Source organism: Bidens hawaiensis, unplaced genomic scaffold (genome assembly GCF_021521415.1).
Source record: "Bidens hawaiensis isolate Kalapana, Puna unplaced genomic scaffold, B.hawaiensis_p1.1 tig00006521_1, whole genome shotgun sequence".
Lineage (NCBI taxonomy): Eukaryota > Viridiplantae > Streptophyta > Magnoliopsida > Asterales > Asteraceae > Bidens > Bidens hawaiensis.
Window position 1 is genome coordinate 534,839 of NW_027491438.1, and position 21,087 is coordinate 555,925.

General features: G+C 35.5%; 1 protein-coding gene and 1 pseudogene across 2 annotated transcripts; both read left to right on the top strand.

Moving 5' to 3' along the window:
- Positions 1–7,043: 7,043 nt before the first annotated feature.
- Positions 7,044–12,033, top strand: LOC143632730 (cyclin-dependent kinase F-4-like). The gene is made up of 17 exons (XM_077101164.1): positions 7,044–7,114; positions 8,278–8,514; positions 8,626–9,134; positions 9,221–9,299; positions 9,405–9,473; positions 9,749–9,838; positions 9,920–10,058; positions 10,147–10,249; positions 10,349–10,401; positions 10,489–10,555; positions 10,659–10,767; positions 10,885–10,950; positions 11,038–11,106; positions 11,205–11,268; positions 11,353–11,475; positions 11,556–11,657; positions 11,745–12,033. Exons 3-17 carry the CDS (start codon positions 9,127–9,129, stop codon positions 11,939–11,941), a joined length of 1,338 nt encoding a protein of 445 aa, XP_076957279.1. The 5' UTR covers positions 7,044–7,114; positions 8,278–8,514; positions 8,626–9,126; the 3' UTR covers positions 11,942–12,033.
- A 1,686-nt stretch (positions 12,034–13,719) lies between these two features.
- LOC143632735 (pollen receptor-like kinase 4 pseudogene) lies at positions 13,720–16,571 on the top strand (annotated as a pseudogene). Its single transcript, XR_013153565.1, has 3 exons — positions 13,720–14,374; positions 15,088–15,672; positions 15,847–16,571. The product of XR_013153565.1 is annotated as a pollen receptor-like kinase 4 pseudogene (transcript).
- The last annotated feature ends 4,516 nt before the right edge of the window (positions 16,572–21,087 follow it).

The following is a 21,087-nucleotide window of genomic DNA, read 5'->3' on the forward strand; positions in this document are numbered from 1 at the left end:
TAGTAAAAATAAATGAACAAAATGAAAGGTCCATCCTTCATGTCCATGTTGTCGGGACAACCAAAACACAAGATCTTCAAATTATAAAAATTAAGACGGTTCATCATGCCGTTGCAAGCCCATTTTCAAGAGGCAATGGCTTACATCAAATAAATATATGGTGTGATGCTCCATATTATATATTGACTAACATAAATTAAAATCTCATTGAGGCAATTCATCAAACAACTTGTGTGCAGATTAAAACAACCCTTTTTTAGAACAAACACACATGCCATATCTTAAGAATCATCCAAAGTAATAAAAATAATGTCATGAAACCCAAATTTAAAAACAATACAATCATAATTAAGGCTCATAATGTCATCAATTAAAACAGAACCCTAAAATTTACAAAAAATTGTAAAACACGAATCAATCAAAGTCAAATATATAGAATTAATTAGAAAGGTGCCCACGTGATGCGACAGGAAATAAAAATCCTACTAATCATGTAACAATTATGGATGCTTAAGGTTCGTTTGAAACCTTGAAAATGTTTAACCAGTCTCCACTTATGGTCAGCCGGTTTCTGAATGTTCAAATCATAGCAAATGGTCTGGTTTACGGTTTATACCGAAAATCGACCATATAAAATCAGACAGGACTGTAAACTTATTATTGAAGCTCAATGCGTGAAACCAAACCATTAGTAATGATTCAATTTAGATTTTCAACAGTTCTGTTTTGGTTTTCAATGATAAAAGAATCAAACCAACGGTTTGGCTCACGCTTGAACTTAGAAACCGTTAAAATCGAATTGTGAACGCCCATACGTAACATGTTAATTTTTTTAATTGAAAAAAACTATAGCAATACCATACCCAAATTAAAGACAATAAAATGCTCATTTTTATGGTGCAATTTTTAAAATAATATATTAATGTATGAAAAGTTACGGCCGTTGGAAAATCGTTGGTGAGAAGTTGGTTTATAATTAAAATCAAAAGGAATACATGGGTAAAGATGAATGCTCAAAGTTTTAACTATTTCTTAAATTTATAAAAGTTGAGTAAAGTTGAGGGGGCAATATTGTAACTATTTCTATGCATATTTTCTAATGGACAAGGTTGTCCATAACTCCATATCTTACATGCTATAGAAGGTGTACATTAGTTGTAAATTACTTAAAAAGTAGGTGTTTTAATTTGCTCATGTCTCATGTATTATATATAGTATAGATAATCATAATATCCTATATGAATTAATATGTTACTGCTCATACATAACACCTTATCGAAATCGGGTTAATAGAGATAGAACGTACTGTATAAACCGAGAACTCATGATTGGATGGATGATGATTGGAATTGTTTATGGTCGCTATTGTATTAGATGGAACCGCTTGCTATGATTAACCGAACGAATGGAATTGACATTACAGACTTGTTGTACATGAACCTTGAAAACCCCAAATTGTTAAAAACCGTAGTTAGTGAGAGCATTGGAAGTATTGGTTACAGGTAATTGTTTCTAATAATAAACACTTAATAAGTGATGGGTGAGAAAATAAATTTCTAGGTGATTGTGAAGGGGACAGCCGTCTTTTTTTGGTTTTCTTTATTATAGAGGTATAAGATATGTAGCTTTATTTATCATTCTTTTTTTATATATGTAATATCTATGGATTTTCTTGCAAAAACGCTAGTATTTTGTGCTCGTATTTAATAAAGTTCTCGTATTTATTTCATCATCTACGTTTATTTTAATGAATTAAATGTTATTTATGGAATAACATTAACTTCGCATGCGTAATTATATAATCCTATGTTTATTTATTTATAATCATGCTTAATCGTTAATATGACACGTTGAACCGGAATGCCTAGATTAGTATTTTAAAAAAAAACAAAATATTTTGCTATTATTATTTTTATCCTAAGTATTTAAATTAATCATGTGATTTAAAAAATGGAACATTCTAGAACCTTCTAACTTCACCTTGTTCCTTAAGTTTTAGTTTTATCTATATCTTTTTAATTTGAAAAAAAAAAAACACAAAAATAAATAAATTTAATGTGTGCCGTGCACATTATTTGTGCATGCACACATATATACTTTTTTTTAAATTATTATTGTTATTATCATTATTATTATTAGTCTATCTCTTAATTTTTAAATCAATTTTATCTCTATCTCAATTATATTCAAACCTTCTATCCTCTACTAAAAATAGAGCCTCTCATTCTCATTATTTTTCACCTCAAATCTCATTCTCTCTAAGCATAATCAAGTAAGTTTTACATATTTTCTTTAGTGTTCTTCATATTTATTTGATTTTGATCTTGTTCTTATGAATTTCTTTTAGTTTGTTCTTATGCTTTTAAGCTTTATTTTGAATCTTCATAGTTGTTCATATATCCTCACCATGATCATCATAAATTGTTAATAAAACCCTTACTTCTTGCTCTAAAAGATTATGATGATTATGTTATTCTAAAAAATCATAAATATTTTCTTAAAATCTTGGATCAAAGTATAATTTTTTCATGAACAACTATGAATATTCTTATGATCTTCAAAAATTATATTTACATAATTGATCCTTATACTTTCATAAATGTCAACAAATATCTTAAATTATAATATTTATACTTTAAACCCTATACTTTCATAAAATATCAATAAACATCATAAATTATAATATTTACACTTTAAACCCTATACTTTCATAAATGTTGATAAACATCCTAAACTATAATATTTACACTTCAAACGCTATACTTTCTTAAATGTCAATAAACACCCAAACTATATGATATTACACTTTTAACCTCATACTTTATTATTTATCAAAACCATTCTAAAACATTCTGAGTTAGTATACAAATAGAGTATAAACCGGGTATGTATGTACTTGACAAGCAAACGGTTCTGTAGAAGGCAAGAGTGGCGTAAATAATCCCATTGGACCAGTGACTGTTACTTGGGAATCAACTTGCTGGAGGTCATGCTCTTGGTTTAGAACATTCTAGTATGCGACACTCTAACTAATTTAAAAATCAAACTTAATCTAGGGAATCCCGTAACCGGTTCAACAGACACTTGCTCGTGTTCTTGTTCATCCGTCAAGCAAGGTGAGTTCATAGCCCCTTTTAATGCTTTTAAACGTTTTTTACTTCGGGGTAGAAAACATGCAACTTATTTATTCTACGTATTATACATGCCATTTGATTCAAGCTTTATTTCATTATATTCGTTATGTGTAATCATTACAAGTGTATACTTAATCACATGTAAAACCATTAACTTGTTAAGCCCATGGTAGTATGATGATAGATCTATTGGCCCGACCCGCCCACGCAGGCCTCGGGTAGAGGCCTGTGTGTTCAGAATCCGAAGATCGTTAAATATTAAACATAATAGTCTAATCGTGGATTAGACGACTCACTAAACGTGTCAGAGGTTTGGTTGTAATCACAAAAGTATACAAGTAACTTAACACATATGGAATGTTTTCAACATAAAACTTATTTTTTTTTAAAACCTATGTTCTCACCAACTATTTTTAGTTGACACTCTCGCATGTTTTTCAGGTGATGGAAATTAAGTTATAAAGATTCTTTAAGTTTCATATAGGGGATGAGTCAAACTTAGAAGTTGAATGAATAAAGTGTTATGTCATGTTTTCTATTTGGATTATATTTGGTTTGAATAATTTGTTGGTTTATCTTAATATGAGTTTTTACATTTAATTCCATGTGCATGATTTCAATCTACACACGCCGCGATGTTTTCGCCTTCGGCCGGGGGGGTGTGACAATTTAGTTATGACTTTTTTAGTTTTAATTAATTATACGGATACTTATGCCCTGTTTGGTTGAATGGAATTCAAGGGATTTCGATGGAATTTGAATTTAAATTCCATCCCTTAGTGTGTTTGGTTGGTTAACAAAAGGATTTGGAATTGGAATTCATTCAAACCAAATCACAAAAATGAAGGAATTCAGATTACTTCATTACTTTGAAGGATTTCATGGGATTGTGTGTGACGAACATAAATAACCCTCGACCTCTCCCAACAGATCCAAACCGTCGCCGCACTAATCAACACTACCACCCACCACCAACCAACGCAGGTCACTCGCCATCGCCATTGTCGCAGCCCCTTCCATCACCAAGCAACACCATCTGTAACATTTCGGTTTTTTTTTTCGTTTCATGTTTTGTACCTGACCCAGTTCGTGTCCAGGTGAATTATCAATAAAAGATTTCTTTTAATTATTTCTTTTATATAACTATCAAAGAATGGCACAAACAACCCCTTAACTAAACATTTGATATGTTTGCACCCAACTCAATAGACCAAGGATCAATTTGCAATTTTATTCAAATATTATAATAATAAAATAATCTTTCTTCTTCTCCTAAACCCGCCGACAACCATACCCACCTCAAACCATTTCTTGTTCCTCAATTCTCGGCCTTATTAAACAAAATTGATCTCATAGAATCGTTGGTTACCAAAAAACGCATCACACCGACGTTCTAATCATGGAAAACGAATCAAAATCAAGGCTAATTCGCGAGGTCAAACCCGCGGCCTTATTGACACCTAAAACACTATATAAACACAATTATACTACAATTAAACGTGCACACACGATCCTTATCATATTCCGACGCTAAACCCTAACCTAATTGCACTAACGAAGCCGTTCAGGCCCTAGTCAAATTCAAGTTTGAGCCGCTAACTGTGCTTGCCCGTTCTCCCTTAATTCGCGACATTAAACGGTAATTGATATATGGTTTATACTCGTTTTTAAGCAATAAACATTAACCCTAACTCAATTCGCATCAACAATTAACCATTAACGCGACTAAGAGCTATGGTTTATGTGAATGGAGATGAACAACTGAACTGGTTTATTTATGTAATCAGTTTCATGATGTTAACAAGTAGGCAGTCTGGCCTGGTGGTTTGTGCGCTCGTGTATATGCCAGAACCAGCTTGGGGCGCGGGTTCGAGCCTCCCCAGGCCCGGTATTTTTTGTATTTACCTTTAAAAATTCATTTTAAATGATTTTCTATTAATATTATGTATATATAATATTAGTTAAATGATAATTTAATAAACCGAATCTCGAAAGTATTATTTTGCCCGTGGTTTCACATCATAATTTCCTATCTATAAATGTATATGGTTTATATATTTTTATATAAATAGATTTATGCATAAATAACTAACAAAAGGATAATATGAAACTTCTTTTATATAGTTAATGTTTTATTTATATATGTATATAATGTTTATTAATGCTTAATATCGGTTAATATTTATTTAAGATCTATTTACTTGAAAGTATATATCGCCTACCAAATAATAGTATTAACACAAATAATACTAATAATAATAATAATATAAATACTAACAATAATAAATATAATGTTTTAAGGCCCTAAAAGACGCCAAGTCTTTCAAACTGATTAAATCGAAATAAGGCATTAAAACTAACAATATCCCATCAAATCTCAAATCATTATGTCTTATTAGTTTTTCGTCGTTTATTAATAATATTGTTAACAAATAGGTCATTTTTGTTGACGTATCTCGAAGGCCTGACGAGTTCATCCTCATTTTCTTGTTATTATTATCTCATCCTCACTAATCTACTCACTAAAGGTAAGTAATTCGCATCCCCCTTTTTACCGTTTTATATTTTGGGGGCGTTATGCGTTAAACCATTTTCACTACAATTCCACTATTTGCGTATTATGATATTGCTCAATTAGTTATACGTGCGAATGTGACTATGTGTTTAATTTATGCATTGGTGGTTGGTATCTCATCCTCATCTTCATTAGTATGATCATACGCCGTCGGAGTAGCTCGTTATCCATGTGATTTGAGTGAAAAAACAATTTTTATATTATTGTTATATTGTCGTTATGCTAGTTGTAGTATTTCATATTATCGCAAGGAATTGTCATTTTTATATTACACGTATTCAAAAACTGTGTTTATTTGCTCAACTTTATGTTGACACACTATGTATTTTCCCGCATGGCCCAGGTAGCTACATTGGATGAAGAATCAAGGGATTAAAGAGTAGTTGGATCTTAGGATGCATGATTAATTAAAGACTATTTACTTCTTTATATTTAATTGTCATGTTTATTTATATGAGACAATGTTTGTGCTTTTGCGTATTTGAATAATATGAATTTAATAATTTAGATATTGACACGTGGATTTATTTTAGTGTCTTTTGAGCTATGATACAATTATGTTGCGCCCCGGCATATTCCGCCGTAGGTTGGGGTGTGACACCATCGGCATCGACTCCGATGGCAAACGCTCTTTGTAGACGTCACTGACAATTTCTCCTGCCACCACCACCAACAACAACGAAATTCTGGCCACCTCCACCAACATAATTCCGCTTAGAGATCTGTCACATTATTTCAGATCTATCACGTTTTTTCGGATCAAATATTCATGCAACAACCGGTTATGAGAAGAGAGAAAAGAAAGAGTTAGGTTGAAGTGAGAGAGGGGTAGGTGTTGTGGCTGCCGACGCCAGTTGTTGCCGGAGACGGTGGTTGGCTGCTTTAGAGACGAAGAAGGATGCTTACTTGGTTGAGGATATGTCGGACCCTTTTTTTCTTTGACTCATGTATTGATTTAAGGGCAAATGTGTCTTTTTGAGCTATTTTCCAATTTCATTAACAAAGTTATAACCAAACAAATCAAGGATTTGGAAAGAGATACTTAAATTCCAATTCAAAAACAATCCTTGATGTTAACCGGTTTAAACCACATGTTTTGAAAAATCGGAGGCGTTTTGAAAATTTGAAAATACTCACGCACGGAAGCATATTACGTGTGTCGGCCTCACCATAGGGCCCATACACCCCACGGCATCCAATCAAAACCCCTTCCTTGGTATAAATAAATAATACCGACTTCCATTCCAGCCATTCGTTTTCGTGCTCAGAAAGATTCAAACCGGTGGGTGCGTTAGGGTTTATCAATCATCATCATCATATATTATTATTATTATTATTATTATTATTATTATTATTATCATCATCCCGTGGCTTCCTTAATCATATGCCGTTTGCCCTACGCAAGGTATTCTTTCTATTCCTTCGTTTTGTTGATTTTCAATTATGATTGATATGCGATTGAATTTAGGGTTTTATTGCTTATTAATTAGTTGTTGACTTTATGGAATTGAGTCTCAATTGCTTATTTGTTGTTGATTTCATGAAATTATAACTCAATTACTTGATTTTTGTAGGGTTAATTGCTTGTTTGTTGTTGATTCATTGAATTGGATCTCAATTACTTGATTATTTAGGTTGATTGCCTATTTGCTGTTGATTTATGATTGATATGCGATTGATTTTAGGTTTGATTGCTTATTTGTTGTTGAGTTGACCGAATTATTAGGGTTAATTTGTTGTTTGTTGGTGATATTGTGAAATTGGATCTAAGCTACTTGATTTTTAAGTTTAATCATATGCCGTTTGCTCCATGCCAGGTATTGTTTCAATTCTATCTCTCGATTCATTGTTTTTGTTATTCGTTTCGGTGATGTCCGATTGATATGCTATTGATTTTAGGGTTTATTGGTTGTTTTTGTTGAGTTGATGGAATTGAGTTTTAGGGTTAATCGTTTGTTTGTTGTGGATTTCGTGAAGTTGAATCTCGCTTATTTATTAGGGTTAATTTAGTTAATTGGTTGTTTGCTGTTGATTTCATGAAATTGAGACTCAATTATTTGATTGTAATTGATTATAATTGCTTGTTTGTCGTTAATTTCATAAAGTATGATCTCAATTACTTAAGAGTTTTAGGTATGATTGCTTATCTGTTGTTGATTTAATGAATTTGAATCTCAATTACTTGGTTATCAGGTTTAATTGCTTGCTTCTTGTTGGTTTCATGAAATTGGATATCAATTACTTTATATTCATGATTTGATCTTGTGTTTAGTTAGGTGGTTTTCTATGTTTACAAAGGCTGAAAAAGTTATTGAAATTGATGAATCAAGATTATTGATATATTGATTTCATGTTGGTTAGATCTGTTTCTGGTGCTTTTTATTTTCAGGTGATGTTAGATTTGACTGTCTTTGATTTTTACCTGTGAACGTCATTGAACACCGGTCAATGATTTTTGTTTACTAGTTAGTATAGTGTTGATAATCAGTCATTTAGCTCACTTTGTGAATCAGTTGTAAGTTGTATTGCTCAATGTTATTCTAACATATGTTCATTTTATCTTGTCAGCTTGGAAAGGTTTTAATCTCTTTTGAAGAATGGAACAAGTGTGCCCTTGGTCAGGTTGTTTTCAGAGACAGGTTTTCTCATTCCAGGAAGTGCTTGATTGGCGTTGCTTCGTACTTGGAGTCTATTGTTTTGTCTTCTTCAACTGCACTTAGTGAATCTACATTATTTCAGCAGTTAAGCAGGCATAATGCCTTTTTTTCCTGACACAGGTGTCGGATTGTCCATCTAAGTTAACAAGTAAGTAGTTTACTTTGTTTGTTGACGAATTTAGTGCTGATGTAATTTCTTTTTATTGTTATAATAATGTATATGTGTTGCGGTTCTGACATCATCTTGTTTTTACTGCAGGGCTGAACCTCGTTTGTAAATGCTACGTTTACTGTCGAGTAGTTAATGAGATTGTCAGTCTGATCTTAGTTTTAGCATAGTCGTTCTTCCTTCTGATGAGTATCAGTTAAATATTAATCAAATATCTTGAGTCCAAACTCAAGTAGGAGAAAAAAGATAGTCGTTTCAACTATAAGTCAGTGTTTTGGAGGATTTGTGTCTACAAGTATTCTGCTTATGTGTGGATCAGTATCAAGATGCTCTGCAATTTCCAGTTGTCTTTGCACCTGCTTTGTCAATGTCTTGGTTTCTTTGATTGGATGTCTGTGTTATGAATAAGTGTGAGAGGACTGTTCATCAGAATCGTGCAGTTCAGCTCATGCAATAAGAAAGGAGGTGGATCCAGCTACTACATCTAGGCTGGAAGTTTATATTTTTATAATATCGTCTCTTGTTTTCTAGATAAATTGTGTTTTTTTTCCCTTCAAAAATAAAGTGCCACGTGGAGTTGTGAACAAAAAGATGGATAAGTAGGCTGACTTTCATTTATGCTTTTGAGTCATCTTTGATGTGAAATTAAAACTGAAAACAAGTTTTTTTTGTTATTATGATTCAGGTACCAGATAATCAAGGAAGTTGGTAGCGGGACTTTTGGGGTTGTCTGGCGGGCTATAAATAAGCATAATGGTGAAGTGGTAGGTTTTTTTGATAAGCTTAATATTCTGGAACTGAAAGCCATGTTAACTAACTTTCAAAACTAAGTGGTGGTGTTTCTAAAAGTTGATGTATTCTGGTTACAGGTTGCCATTAAGAAAATGAAGAGAAAGTATTATTCGTGGGAAGAATGCTTAAATTTGAGGGAAGTAAAGGTACCATTTTCCAAAGAGATCCTTTTGATATAAATATGATAACAGAAAACTGTGATTACAATAATAATATATTCTGTAAGCATAAAAAATGTTTTTGATACCATTTTCCAAAGAGATGTTTTTGACACCTTTCCCTCTTAAATTATCTTTTATTGGACCCATGTGACCTTTTAGGGGTAACCATTAACCCAAATCAATCTAATCGTAAGTAAATGGCCCAAATTTTTCTCTTTTCTAGCATTTATTTGACAAGTTGACTTTCATACTCATGACAGTCACTGCGTAAGATGAATCATGCAAATATTGTTGAGCTCAAGGAAGTCATCAGAGAAAATAACATTTTGTATTTCGTGTTTGAGTATATGGTAAGTAGATTTTTTCTTTATATGTGTTTATTGGATTTTGCTATCATATTCCTTTACTGTAAATAATTATTTTTTTTTCAGGAGTGTAATCTGTACGAACTCATGAAAGACAGAGTGAAGCCTTTCTCAGAAACCGAAACTAGAAACTGGTGCTTCAATGTGTTTCAAGGCCTTGTATACATGCATCAACATGGCTACTTCCATCGTGATCTTAAGCCAGGTATTTAGTTTTATGAAATTGTTTTTTTATGTTGTAAGGAAATGTTAGGTTTGTTGTTTAGCTGAATATTTTGTGTTCTTGTTGTCAGAGAACTTGCTTGTTTCTAAGGGGCTGATTAAAATAGCTGATTTTGGTCTTGCTCGTGAGATCTTGTCTCAACCACCTTACACTGAGTATGTTTCAACACGCTGGTGAGTCTTGTTGCTTCATTTTAGTTTTGTCATATCTTCCTAATTGTTATCACCTGATACTTAACTGGTTACTGATTACAAAAATGTGGATTCTTGCAGGTATAGGGCCCCAGAGGTACTTCTTCAGTCGCCAAAATACGGTCCTGCAGTTGGTGAGTTGATGGAATTTATACTGTGACGTTTATGTAAACATGTTAAACTTTTGTGGTTTTAATTTTGCTGGCTCTTCTCAATCACAGATTTATGGGCAATGGGCGCAATCATGGCTGAATTATTTACGCTCAATCCGCTTTTCCCCGGTTCAAGGTATGTGACCTAATCTTGCCATACTCTTTTTAATGACATATACCATTTTGGTTTCTTTTATGTGGTTTTGAGGGCATGTGGTAACTGAATGTATACTGTACAGTGAAGCGGACGAAATTTACAAAATTTGCAATGTGATTGGCAGCCCAACAGAGAGAACCTGGCGTGAGGGGCTTGAACTTGCTAGTAAATTTAATTATCAGTTTCCAGAGGTCAGTTTGCTTTGATTTTGCATCATATTATTCTATGACCTGTCTAATTTCAGCTGCAAGATCCAATGAAACTGAAATGTAACCGTATAAAACCATGAATCATAATTTCCTTTGCAGATTGCTGGTGTGGATCTTGGTGCACTAATACCATACGCAAGCAAGGATGCAGTCAATTTGATTGCTGTAAGTTTTAATTATTAAAACATCGCCATTTTATTGTACAGTAGAATGTTTCTTAATTACATTGTTTTTGGTTTCTTTGCATGATAGTCTCTCTGTTCTTGGGATCCGTGCAAGAGACCGACAGCTGTGGAAGCTCTTCAGCATCCTTTCTTTCAGGTACCCATAGCCATCAAGTTATAAAATTTTAATAAAAATAGCTGTTAAATTTCTTGAACTACCACTAAAACAGTAATTTAATTTTTTTGAATATGTAGAGTTGCTACTATATACCTCCATCTCTTCGCCATAAGCCTGCTACTGCCAACGCGTCTCCATCTGGTTTGTTAATTCTCTTTAATACTTCAATTTTTGCAAATTGAATAACCCGTTGAATGAGTTTTTAACTGGTTGATGCATTTTCAGTTGGATTAAATAGAGGAGCTATGAGGCAGAACTATGCAGTGGGGTATTCTGGTCATTTGCCTGAGGTGAAGCCAGCTGGCAGTCTTACTTCATCTGCAAAAGTTCCTGCTTCCTTAAGCGCAGGTAATGTATAAATGATGAGATGGTTACACAATAATAATACTATCATAATTTCTTAGTTTTTCATTAAGTTTCTATTTCAGGAGTCTATCGTAAACTGGAAATGAATCATCAGGGTGGAGTGAATTATGAAAAGACCGCCCCCAGACAGCCAAAATACCAACCTACTGCCAAGTACAATACAAGTAAGATGAAGTTTGTTTACAAATAATGACTTTTTATGGTGTCCAAGAAATTATTTTAAACTGAAATATTAATAATATTTGGTGAAGCAGTGGGATTGATGGGAAAAGGTGGAGGCGCTTCTGACACTGCCGAGAGGTTTGCGCACATGGCCATCTGTTCAGGTGGATATGGTGCTTCTAGACCCCAGAACCAGCAGCATGTGTATATTCCTCCACCTGCAAAAGCTAGGAAGGCTTGTGATATGCAGCCTGGTAGACCTTATTGCAGCAAGGTGGCCGGGTGATCGGAGATTTCACATCAAATGCTATTTGTCCTCTTTAAAATAAACTCGTGAATGTTATTTGTTAGTTTCTGAATCTATGTCATGTGTTTGCCTCTTTTCTACTTAACCGAAGTTTGTTCCAACTACTTTTGACATATCGTCTGCCTTGTTTCTACAAAAACGTCATGTATTTGTAACTTGTGGTTTATGGGTCAGTCGTGCTACAAGTACTAGTTTTTGTTGTGGATTGGTTTGTTTTCAAGTTTTACAGGTAAGCGTGTGGGTATGCTACCTAGTATGAATGTCTTCCATTAAATTTGACCAAAAAAGTTACATTAATTGATTTGACATCTAAATGTAGAGCAGCATATAAGATTTGGCCCAACGTGCATGTCGAGCAGGTTGAAGGCTACCCAAGGTGTAATCAACATAAAACCATACCTTTGACCATCCATGGCACATTGACATTCAAGAACCTTACTGGTGAAGGGGACAAAACAAAAGCCATTTAACAGAAAAAGATTACCCGAATTTGAATTTGACACGACACAAGCTTCGTCTAGAAACTTTGCTTGCAATTAACACCAGGATCATCTTCCTTTATCTGCTTCGAATCAATATTGTGAGTGTTACAAATTGTAACTGATGCCACATTCCAGAGGATGTCATTGTCCTTGCGCTTCTATGGATGATTGTAATGGTTCTACAACATTGTGGCTCTCATTGTAACCACCTTGCTCCGGAGATTTATGGTACTTCATTTTTGGATTCATTAATCACCGGCTGTCCTTTAGCGATGGAGTCTTGAATATGACGAGTCTCTATAAGCAAATGAAAATTCGGAAAATTGGATTTTAATAATTTAAACTAACATATTGGTCGATAATAATTTATAGTTACACTGACATTTACCTTCGTTGCAAGAGGAATCCTAGTAGCATGAATTTACATTCAATTTACATTTGACTTATACTCGATTTTGTTAGTGCGGTTATTCAATTTATGTTTGATTTATTGGAAATATGTGCAGTACATATGGGTTTCAATCTAGTGTGTATGTGTATATATAGTGTTTTAGAGATGTGTATTATATATTTATATTATTACACATAAATATTGTTACAAGTATGCTCGTTTAGGCTCGCGAACTGAATAAAAATCGAAATATGAACCTCAACTTAACTTTCCACATAAAATGAAACTTATGCTCGATCTCGGTTTAAGATCTCTTAAGCTCGACTTGCTTCAAGCTTTAACAATTCGATCTTAGTAGCTCACATACGATTCAACTCGTTTATACCAACCGGTACATCCCATCCCAATGGAAAAGTCTTATACAAGGCCATCTCATGGCACGGTTATTATCATATATACCATATTACCATTGTAGCAACTAAGTATAAGTAATATTCCCATGAGCATGAGCATGAGCATGAGCATGAGCATGAGCATGAGCATGAGCATGAGCATGAGCATGAGCATGAGCATGAGCATGAGCATGAGAATGAGAATATCTAGACCACTTTGTTTGGTTTTCGCTTCTCTTTTAACCTTAAACAACCGAACTGCAACCCCTTGAGACTTGGAGTCAAATACAAACCGGCAAAAAAACATCCTTTGCCGGCCATTTTCAACAGCTAATCATCCAAAAGTCTGTGTCAATCCTTTTTGTTTTTTTTTTATTTTGAATCAAACACCATCTCAAATCTCTTCATATCCATTTCCCACAACATTCTCCCCTTAACTTTCCTCATCTCTCCTTCATTCTCCACCACAACCCGCGGGTTACCGCCAATATTATGGGCTCGAAAACCCCACCATATCACCAAATCCTAATCACTTTCCATATGTTACAAGCATTCACAATATTATCCGAGGCTAGCGACACCACGAAGCTCATTACGTTCAAGTCCTCCTTAAACAACACCAAAGCACTTAACTGGAACCCGAATATTGCACCATGCAGCATGGACAAAGAGAACTGGGCTGGGATCATATGTGGAAAAGATGGGAGTGTGTTCGGGTTACGCCTCGAGAGCATGGGCTTATCCGGGACCATTGACATGGACACATTGTCTGAGTTACCCGGCCTTCGAACTCTAAGTTTCGCAAACAACAGTTTCGTTGGACCGATGCCTGATGTGAGTAAGATCAGGCTGTTGCGTGGCGTTTACTTGTCGAATAATGGCTTTTCGGGGGCGATCAGGGACGATATGTTTGCGGGAATGAGTGCGATGAGACGAGTAGAGGTCCAGAATAATAAGTTTTCGGGTCGGATACCCGGGTCGCTAACCGGGTTGGGTATTCTTGTTGATTTGCAAATGCAAGATAATGAGTTTGAGGGGGAGATACCGGATTTTGAGCAGAATGGTTTGAAAGTGAATTTTGCAAATAACAGACTTTCGGGTCGGGTACCCCCCGGGCTTAGGAACCAGGATCCGAGTTCATTTGCAGGTATGAAATCTCGAACGTTGCATGTTAATCTCTTTTCTTTTTATTGTTTTTCAAAAGGATTCTATTACTAATAAAAAGACAGGTAGACGTGTAACAAATTTGTTAACTAATGGGTCGATTATATTTGAGTGATTTGTTAAATTCAGGTAATAGATAACTAGCTGAACATTAAACACATACTTGTAACTTAAAAAAGGTATTTGATAAGAAAGTATAAATTACTACTTCTCAGAAGTATGTTGTTTCAAAGTTCCTAAACCTATTTTACATAACAATGTTTATTTGATATACTCAACAAATATTTAATTTCCGACAACATCAACGTACACAATCTTTATTTCGTTTTTCAAATTTATTTAATATTCATATATTGAATTTTGATTCTTGTAAACGACTTATTAGAGTAATCGAATGGGCGCCACTTAAAAAATACCCGGCCCAAACCCTTGAAATTTTTTAAAACCAAATCTCATACATGAGGTGATATTGAGAAAATATTTTTTTTATAATATTACACTTGATTTTATTTGTATTTGTTGATTTAATTAACACAAATTATGAATAAAATGATTAAAAGTGGAAGGCACGTCTTGCACACGTCGAGTTCGATCTTTTGTATCCTTCATTTTGACTTGGTGTGACAAACTTATAACAATTATTTAATAATAATAATAATAATAATAATTATTATTATTATTCGCCCATGCATGCAGGCAACAATGTATGCGGTCGTCCGGTAGCCACCAAATGTCGGATCTCCCACAAGCACACTCACAAAACATTAATCCTTGCCATCATCGGAGTTCTACCGATATTATTAATCGTTTTTCTCATTTTCCAACGAAAAACACCCAAAAACGACTACAAAAACCATCAAACAACGAAGCTAGACCGCAACAATCCTTACAAAACAAGCAAAAAGGGACTCCAAATGCCAAGCGACGAAGAAGATAACCGCAAATGGCCTCAAAGTAATGGTAGTATTCAGTTTGTGAGGAGTGATAGAGAACGGTTCGAGTTACAAGATTTGTTAAGGGCTTCGGCTGAGGTTTTGGGTGGTGGGAGTTTTGGATCGTCGTATAAGGCGGTGCTATTTGGTGGTCAAACCGCGGTGGTGGTCAAGCGGTTTAGGGAGATGAATAATGTGAGAAAAGAGGAGTTTTATGTTCATATGACAAGGCTTGGAAGATTTTCACACCCTAATTTGCTTCCCTTTGTGGCTTTTCATTACAAGAAAGATGAGAAGCTTTTGATTTCGGATTTTGCTGAAAATGGGAGCTTGGCTAGCCACCTTCATGGTATGTTATGTTTGGTTAAAACGTAATCGAGAAACAATTCGATTAATGGGTAACAAAACATAATATTTTTTGGTATTGGTCAGGTTAAGGGGTTAAAATGAATATTCTTGTATATTTGCGTACAATTTGACCTAGAAACCGTTTAAAAACTTTTCTTGTTTCGCTAATTTTCAGTCAAACGAAAGGCGAACGAGCCCGGGTTAGACTGGCCGACACGACTCAAAATCATAAAAGGCGTAGCACAAGGTCTCGCCTATCTCCACAAGGAACTCCCTCACTTATCATCACCACATGGTCACCTCAAGTCATCAAACGTGCTTTTGGACAACTCCTATAACCCTCTTCTAGCCGATTACGCGCTAAGTCCCATAGTCACTAAACACCATGCACAAGAGCACATGGTTGCCTACAAGTCACCCGAGTCCACGTACCACAACCGGACCACAGCCAAGACCGACGTTTGGTGCCTTGGCATCCTCATTCTCGAGCTCCTGACTGGCAAGTTTCCAGCTAACTATTTGAAGCAAGGGAAAGGTGGGAGTTCGGATTTGGAGACGTGGGTTAACTCGGTGGTTCGGGAAGAGTGGACGGGTGAAGTGTTTGATAAGGATATGAGGGGGGTAAAGAATAGTGAAGGGGAGATGTTGAAGCTATTGAAGATTGGAATGTGTTGTTGTGAGTGGAATGTGGATAGGCGGTGGGATTTGACGGTGGCCGTGGCGAGGATTGGGGAGTTGTCCGTGGCGGAGAAGGGTGGCGAGGAGGAGTATTCGACTTGTACGAGTGATGGAGATGTGTATTCTTGTTCTAAAGGTGTGACTGATGATGATTTTTCGTTTTCTAAGTCTGGGACTGGGATGGATACCCTAGTTGATATTGGTTTTATGTGGTTCTTGTAATTTATTATGTTACATTTTTTGTTTTGTTTGTTAATTCGTGAATGTGCTCAATGAGGGGTATTGATACTAGATATAATAACTATGACACTCATGAATGAGTAGATTTTTAACTCACTCTAAAGCATTGGGGGTACGTACCATTTGTATGTCTAGCACAATCAGTTATACGATCGTCTTAAGTTGTAAATTCAATGAGGAGTGGGTAATGGGAAACATGAAGATAAAAACAAAGCAAACACTTACAAATGTATTGTATATTGAGATATATTACAATCATTTCCTTTTTATCTTTTCCTTGATTTACTTCTAACCTTTTGCTATATTCCATAGATAGCAATTTGTCTTTGATTATTTAATATTCATTCCCATGTAAGATGAGAAAAAGTCAGTAAACGAATTCCTTTTGATATCATCATTCTTTTAGATGGTATCAAAGCAGGTTCAACCCAAAATCTAATCGCAATCAAAACTTGATCACCATGGTTGGTAGTAGAGAAGATGCTGCCAACGGACAGAAGAGCGGGGAAGAGTCTCGTGACTCGAACTCCCGATACTATTCGAACAAACCAACATCAACGGAACCAAAACAAGGCAACGTCATTAAGTATTGCACATTCTGTAACAAGGATGGACATAGTTACGACGGCTGTTTCAAACTTATCGGATACCCCGAGTGGTGGCTCGGAAACCGAAAACAGAAAGAAATTAAACCCAAAACATTCTTGATCGAGACCGATAGAGGGTTTGACAAACAAACAATATGAGATGCTTGTTAAACACTTTGCAAAAATCAGGGGTCCGAACATAGAAGAGATGAAATCAACCAGTCACTTGACAGGTAAGAGGGATGACAATGATGATTGGGTAGTGGACTCGGGGTCTACCGAGCACATCACTCACAACATCGGTATCCTCGAAAATAGAACACGGAATCACTTCGAAAACCCTGTTGTAATTCCCAACGGCGATGCTATATCCGTTGAAGGGAGAGGTGAATGTACCTTACCGGGAGGGACAAAGATTAAAAACGTTTTACATATACCAAAGTTTACTTGCAACCTATTATCCGTTAGCCGGCTAAGCAATGATTTAAAATTGGCTATAACGTTTTTTCCTTATTTTTGTGTAATGCAAAAACTATACACGAGACACTTGATTTGCACAGGTGAGTGCAGAAGAGGTTTGTACAGAATGCAGTTAATTGACAACAAGAGAAAGGCAATGATGACATCTGGGGATACATGGCACAAGAGGTTGGGACAAGCTCAAATTGATCTTCTTTGTAAATTTTCTTGCAATAAATTGTGTGATTCCTGTTCAAAAGCTAAACACACCCGTCTTCCTTTTCAAGAAAGTAATACTAGAACGAACGGTTGATTTAACTTGCTACATTGTGATATTTGGGGAAAATATCGCACTCCATCCTTTTCGGGTACAAGTTATTTTTTGACTATAGTTGACAATTTTAGTAGGGGCGTTTGGGTTTACTTACTAAAACATAAGCATGAAGCAAGCAAATGCCTAAAGTCTTTTTGCAAAATGATAAACACACAGTTTGGGAAATAAAGTAAAACGCATTAGATGTGACAACGGTGGTGAATTCACATCTAATGATATGCGCAAATTTTACAATGAACAAGGAATGATACTTGAAACAACTTGTCCTCATACTCCACAACAAAACGGGGTTGTGGAGCGAAAACATAGACACTTAATTGAAACCGCCTGGGCACTTAGATTTGAAGCCAATCTTCCAAAACGGTTTTGGGGTGAATGTGTGTTGACTGTAGCATACCTCATTAACCGATTACCTTCTATAGTTATTGAAAACCGAACCCCATATGAAACCATATTCGGTCAAAAACCGGATTACCATTTTACTAGAATATTTGGTTGTCTCGCATATTATAGAAGCACCGAAACACATGGAGACAAGTTCAAACCAAAGGGAAGGCCCGGAGTTTTTTTGGGATACCCATCAGGTATTAAAGGGTATAAAGTTTATGACATTGAAAATAAGAAAATCATTGTTTCTAGAGATGTAAAATTTTATAAGGATAATTTTCCTTTCAAGGGTATGAGTATAGATGTAAAAGAAACAACTCCCATGGAATATCCCCTTGAAGTTAGATTTGTAGAAGAAGAAAGTCCAAGGGAAACCGGTTTCAAACAAACCATTGAAGTTCAAGAAAATGTCACAGAAGTTGAAGTGGGCCAAATGCCCATTAATGAATGCCAAAGTCAGGAGGATCAAAATTTGGAAGGTTCACATTTTGAGCAAGCTGAGCCCAGTTCAAACCAAAACGGTTCTAGTTCCCCAGCAAGCCCAATCATAGAAAATGTTAGCCCACAAGATCCAATTCATGAACCAGTTCTAGAAAAACGCAACAAAATTCGTCCAAAGCATCTTGATGACTACATAGTAAAATTACCCCCATCGGTCGATCACGCACAAACTCCGGCAACTCAAACTTTCTCTACGGTATATCCGCTAGCTAATTTTGTCTCTTATAACAGTTTTTCTTAATCTCATAAGGTTTTTTTAGCGGCTATCGATTTAAACGATGAGCCAAAATTTTTCCATCAGGCTGTTAAAGATGAGAGATGGAAAGAGGCAATGAAAAAAGAAATACGTGCACTCAAAGAAAACAGTACCTGGACACTTGAAAACTTGCCCAAAGGAAAACGCGTCATTGACTCCAAATGGGTGTACAAAGTGAAATACAAGCCGAACAGAGAAGTCGAAAGATACAAAGCACGTCTTGTAGCAAAGGGTTTCACTCAAATGGAAGGCGTTGACTATCATTGTCACAGCCCCAACCCCTATACCCCGGGAGGGGAGCCGTGAACGTTGAGTGGTGGTATCGATGTTTATTAAAATAATTTGCAGCGGAATATTTCATCAGAACCATAGTTAGGAAAATTAATCAGAGTTATAAAAACATCAAAATTCTTATTTCATAAACTGGGATAAAAACCCATTTTTATACAAACAAAAGTTTTATAGGGATAAACCCTAATTTACAAAACACGTTTCTTTATTCTGATGACAAGCCACTTATTTAAGTTGGAAGCGCAGGCATCATTCCTTTGTCTCTAACAAGTCACTTGAAACATGTTTAAAAATATTTGATCAGCAGGAAATACTGGTGAGTACATTCATTTGTGACACATTTTACAGTTACAGCATTAAGATGTTTTTACATCTGTCTGCTTACAAATTATCGAAAGGTACTTGTCACTCGACCGTATCTGTGACTGTGGTCATATTACTTATTGGCTAACACTTGTCCAATAAGTAACGTGTAATAGCCCAGTAGGCAAGCCTTGTATACAAAACCCCACAATACCAGTAGTAACCATCCCGTAAGTCTACAGAGACTTAATCACTGTAATGTAGTTTAAATCCTTTGAAAATATTTAAACTATCCGTCATGAGTTTGATGGTTTTGGAAAAGCATCATGACAGTGTTGGAAAATCAATTGTCACACGCAAATGTGAGTTACGCAAAAATTTCGAATGTCTCACCTTGCAAGTTTATATTTAACAAGCCTTCTGGTATTAAGCACCTAGATTAAACACAATGTAGTATATTTATATTAGTATAAACCCATAATTATAATGATAATCACGAGACATGAAACTTTACACGATAGCACAATGTCATACCTTGGTTAGGTAGAGCTTTTGGATTCGTGTTATAAAAGTTTCTTTCAATCGGAGAGGTACCGTTACAATTACTTGGTATAATACTAGCCTTATATATAAGAAATATGAGAGAAAGTATGATTTTTGGGACGAGTTTGTGAAATCCAGATTGCTGCCTTATTTATACTTGAATTTGAGCATCTTCGCGTATCGCGAAGCTGCAGTAGGGTTGCTGAGTCCGCCCTAGCTATGCCACGTGGCGCGACACGTGTCAATGTTGCGTAGCTTTCCGCGAAGATGCAAAAACACTAAGGCGGCCCTTAAGCGGCGATGCGAGCGTGCAAAGTGCGCCATCAAAGCGCCACATTGTGCCCATCGCACTTCGCCCGTGCCCGTGCGCGTGCGCGTCGGGTGCTTCGCACCCTCCGCTAGGACTACTGGGTTTGATTTGGCACATAAGAATATTATCATGTGAACTCTCTTCCTTATAAAGAGCTTACAAGTTTTGTAATCTAGCGATGTGGGACAAGAGTTAGAAATCCTATTTATACCATGGTGGAAGCCTTCTATTTTCTTCCCTCCACCAATGTGGGATGGAATTTTCCTTTACATTTTCCATTCTTCCTTTTATTTCTTCACTTTTCTTTCTCATTTCTTCATTTCTTTCTTTGATTAGTTTATTCTTTATTATGGTTTGTTATAATCATGATACCTTTGCCCTCGTTTCCAAATTGGTAACGGTCAGAACTTTGTTAGCGGTGGCAGTAAAAAGAAATTGGGCAATTCATCAACTTGATGTGAACAACGCCTTCCTGCATGGAGATTTGAACTAGCAAGTATACATGAAGATTCCTTAGGGTTTTGCTA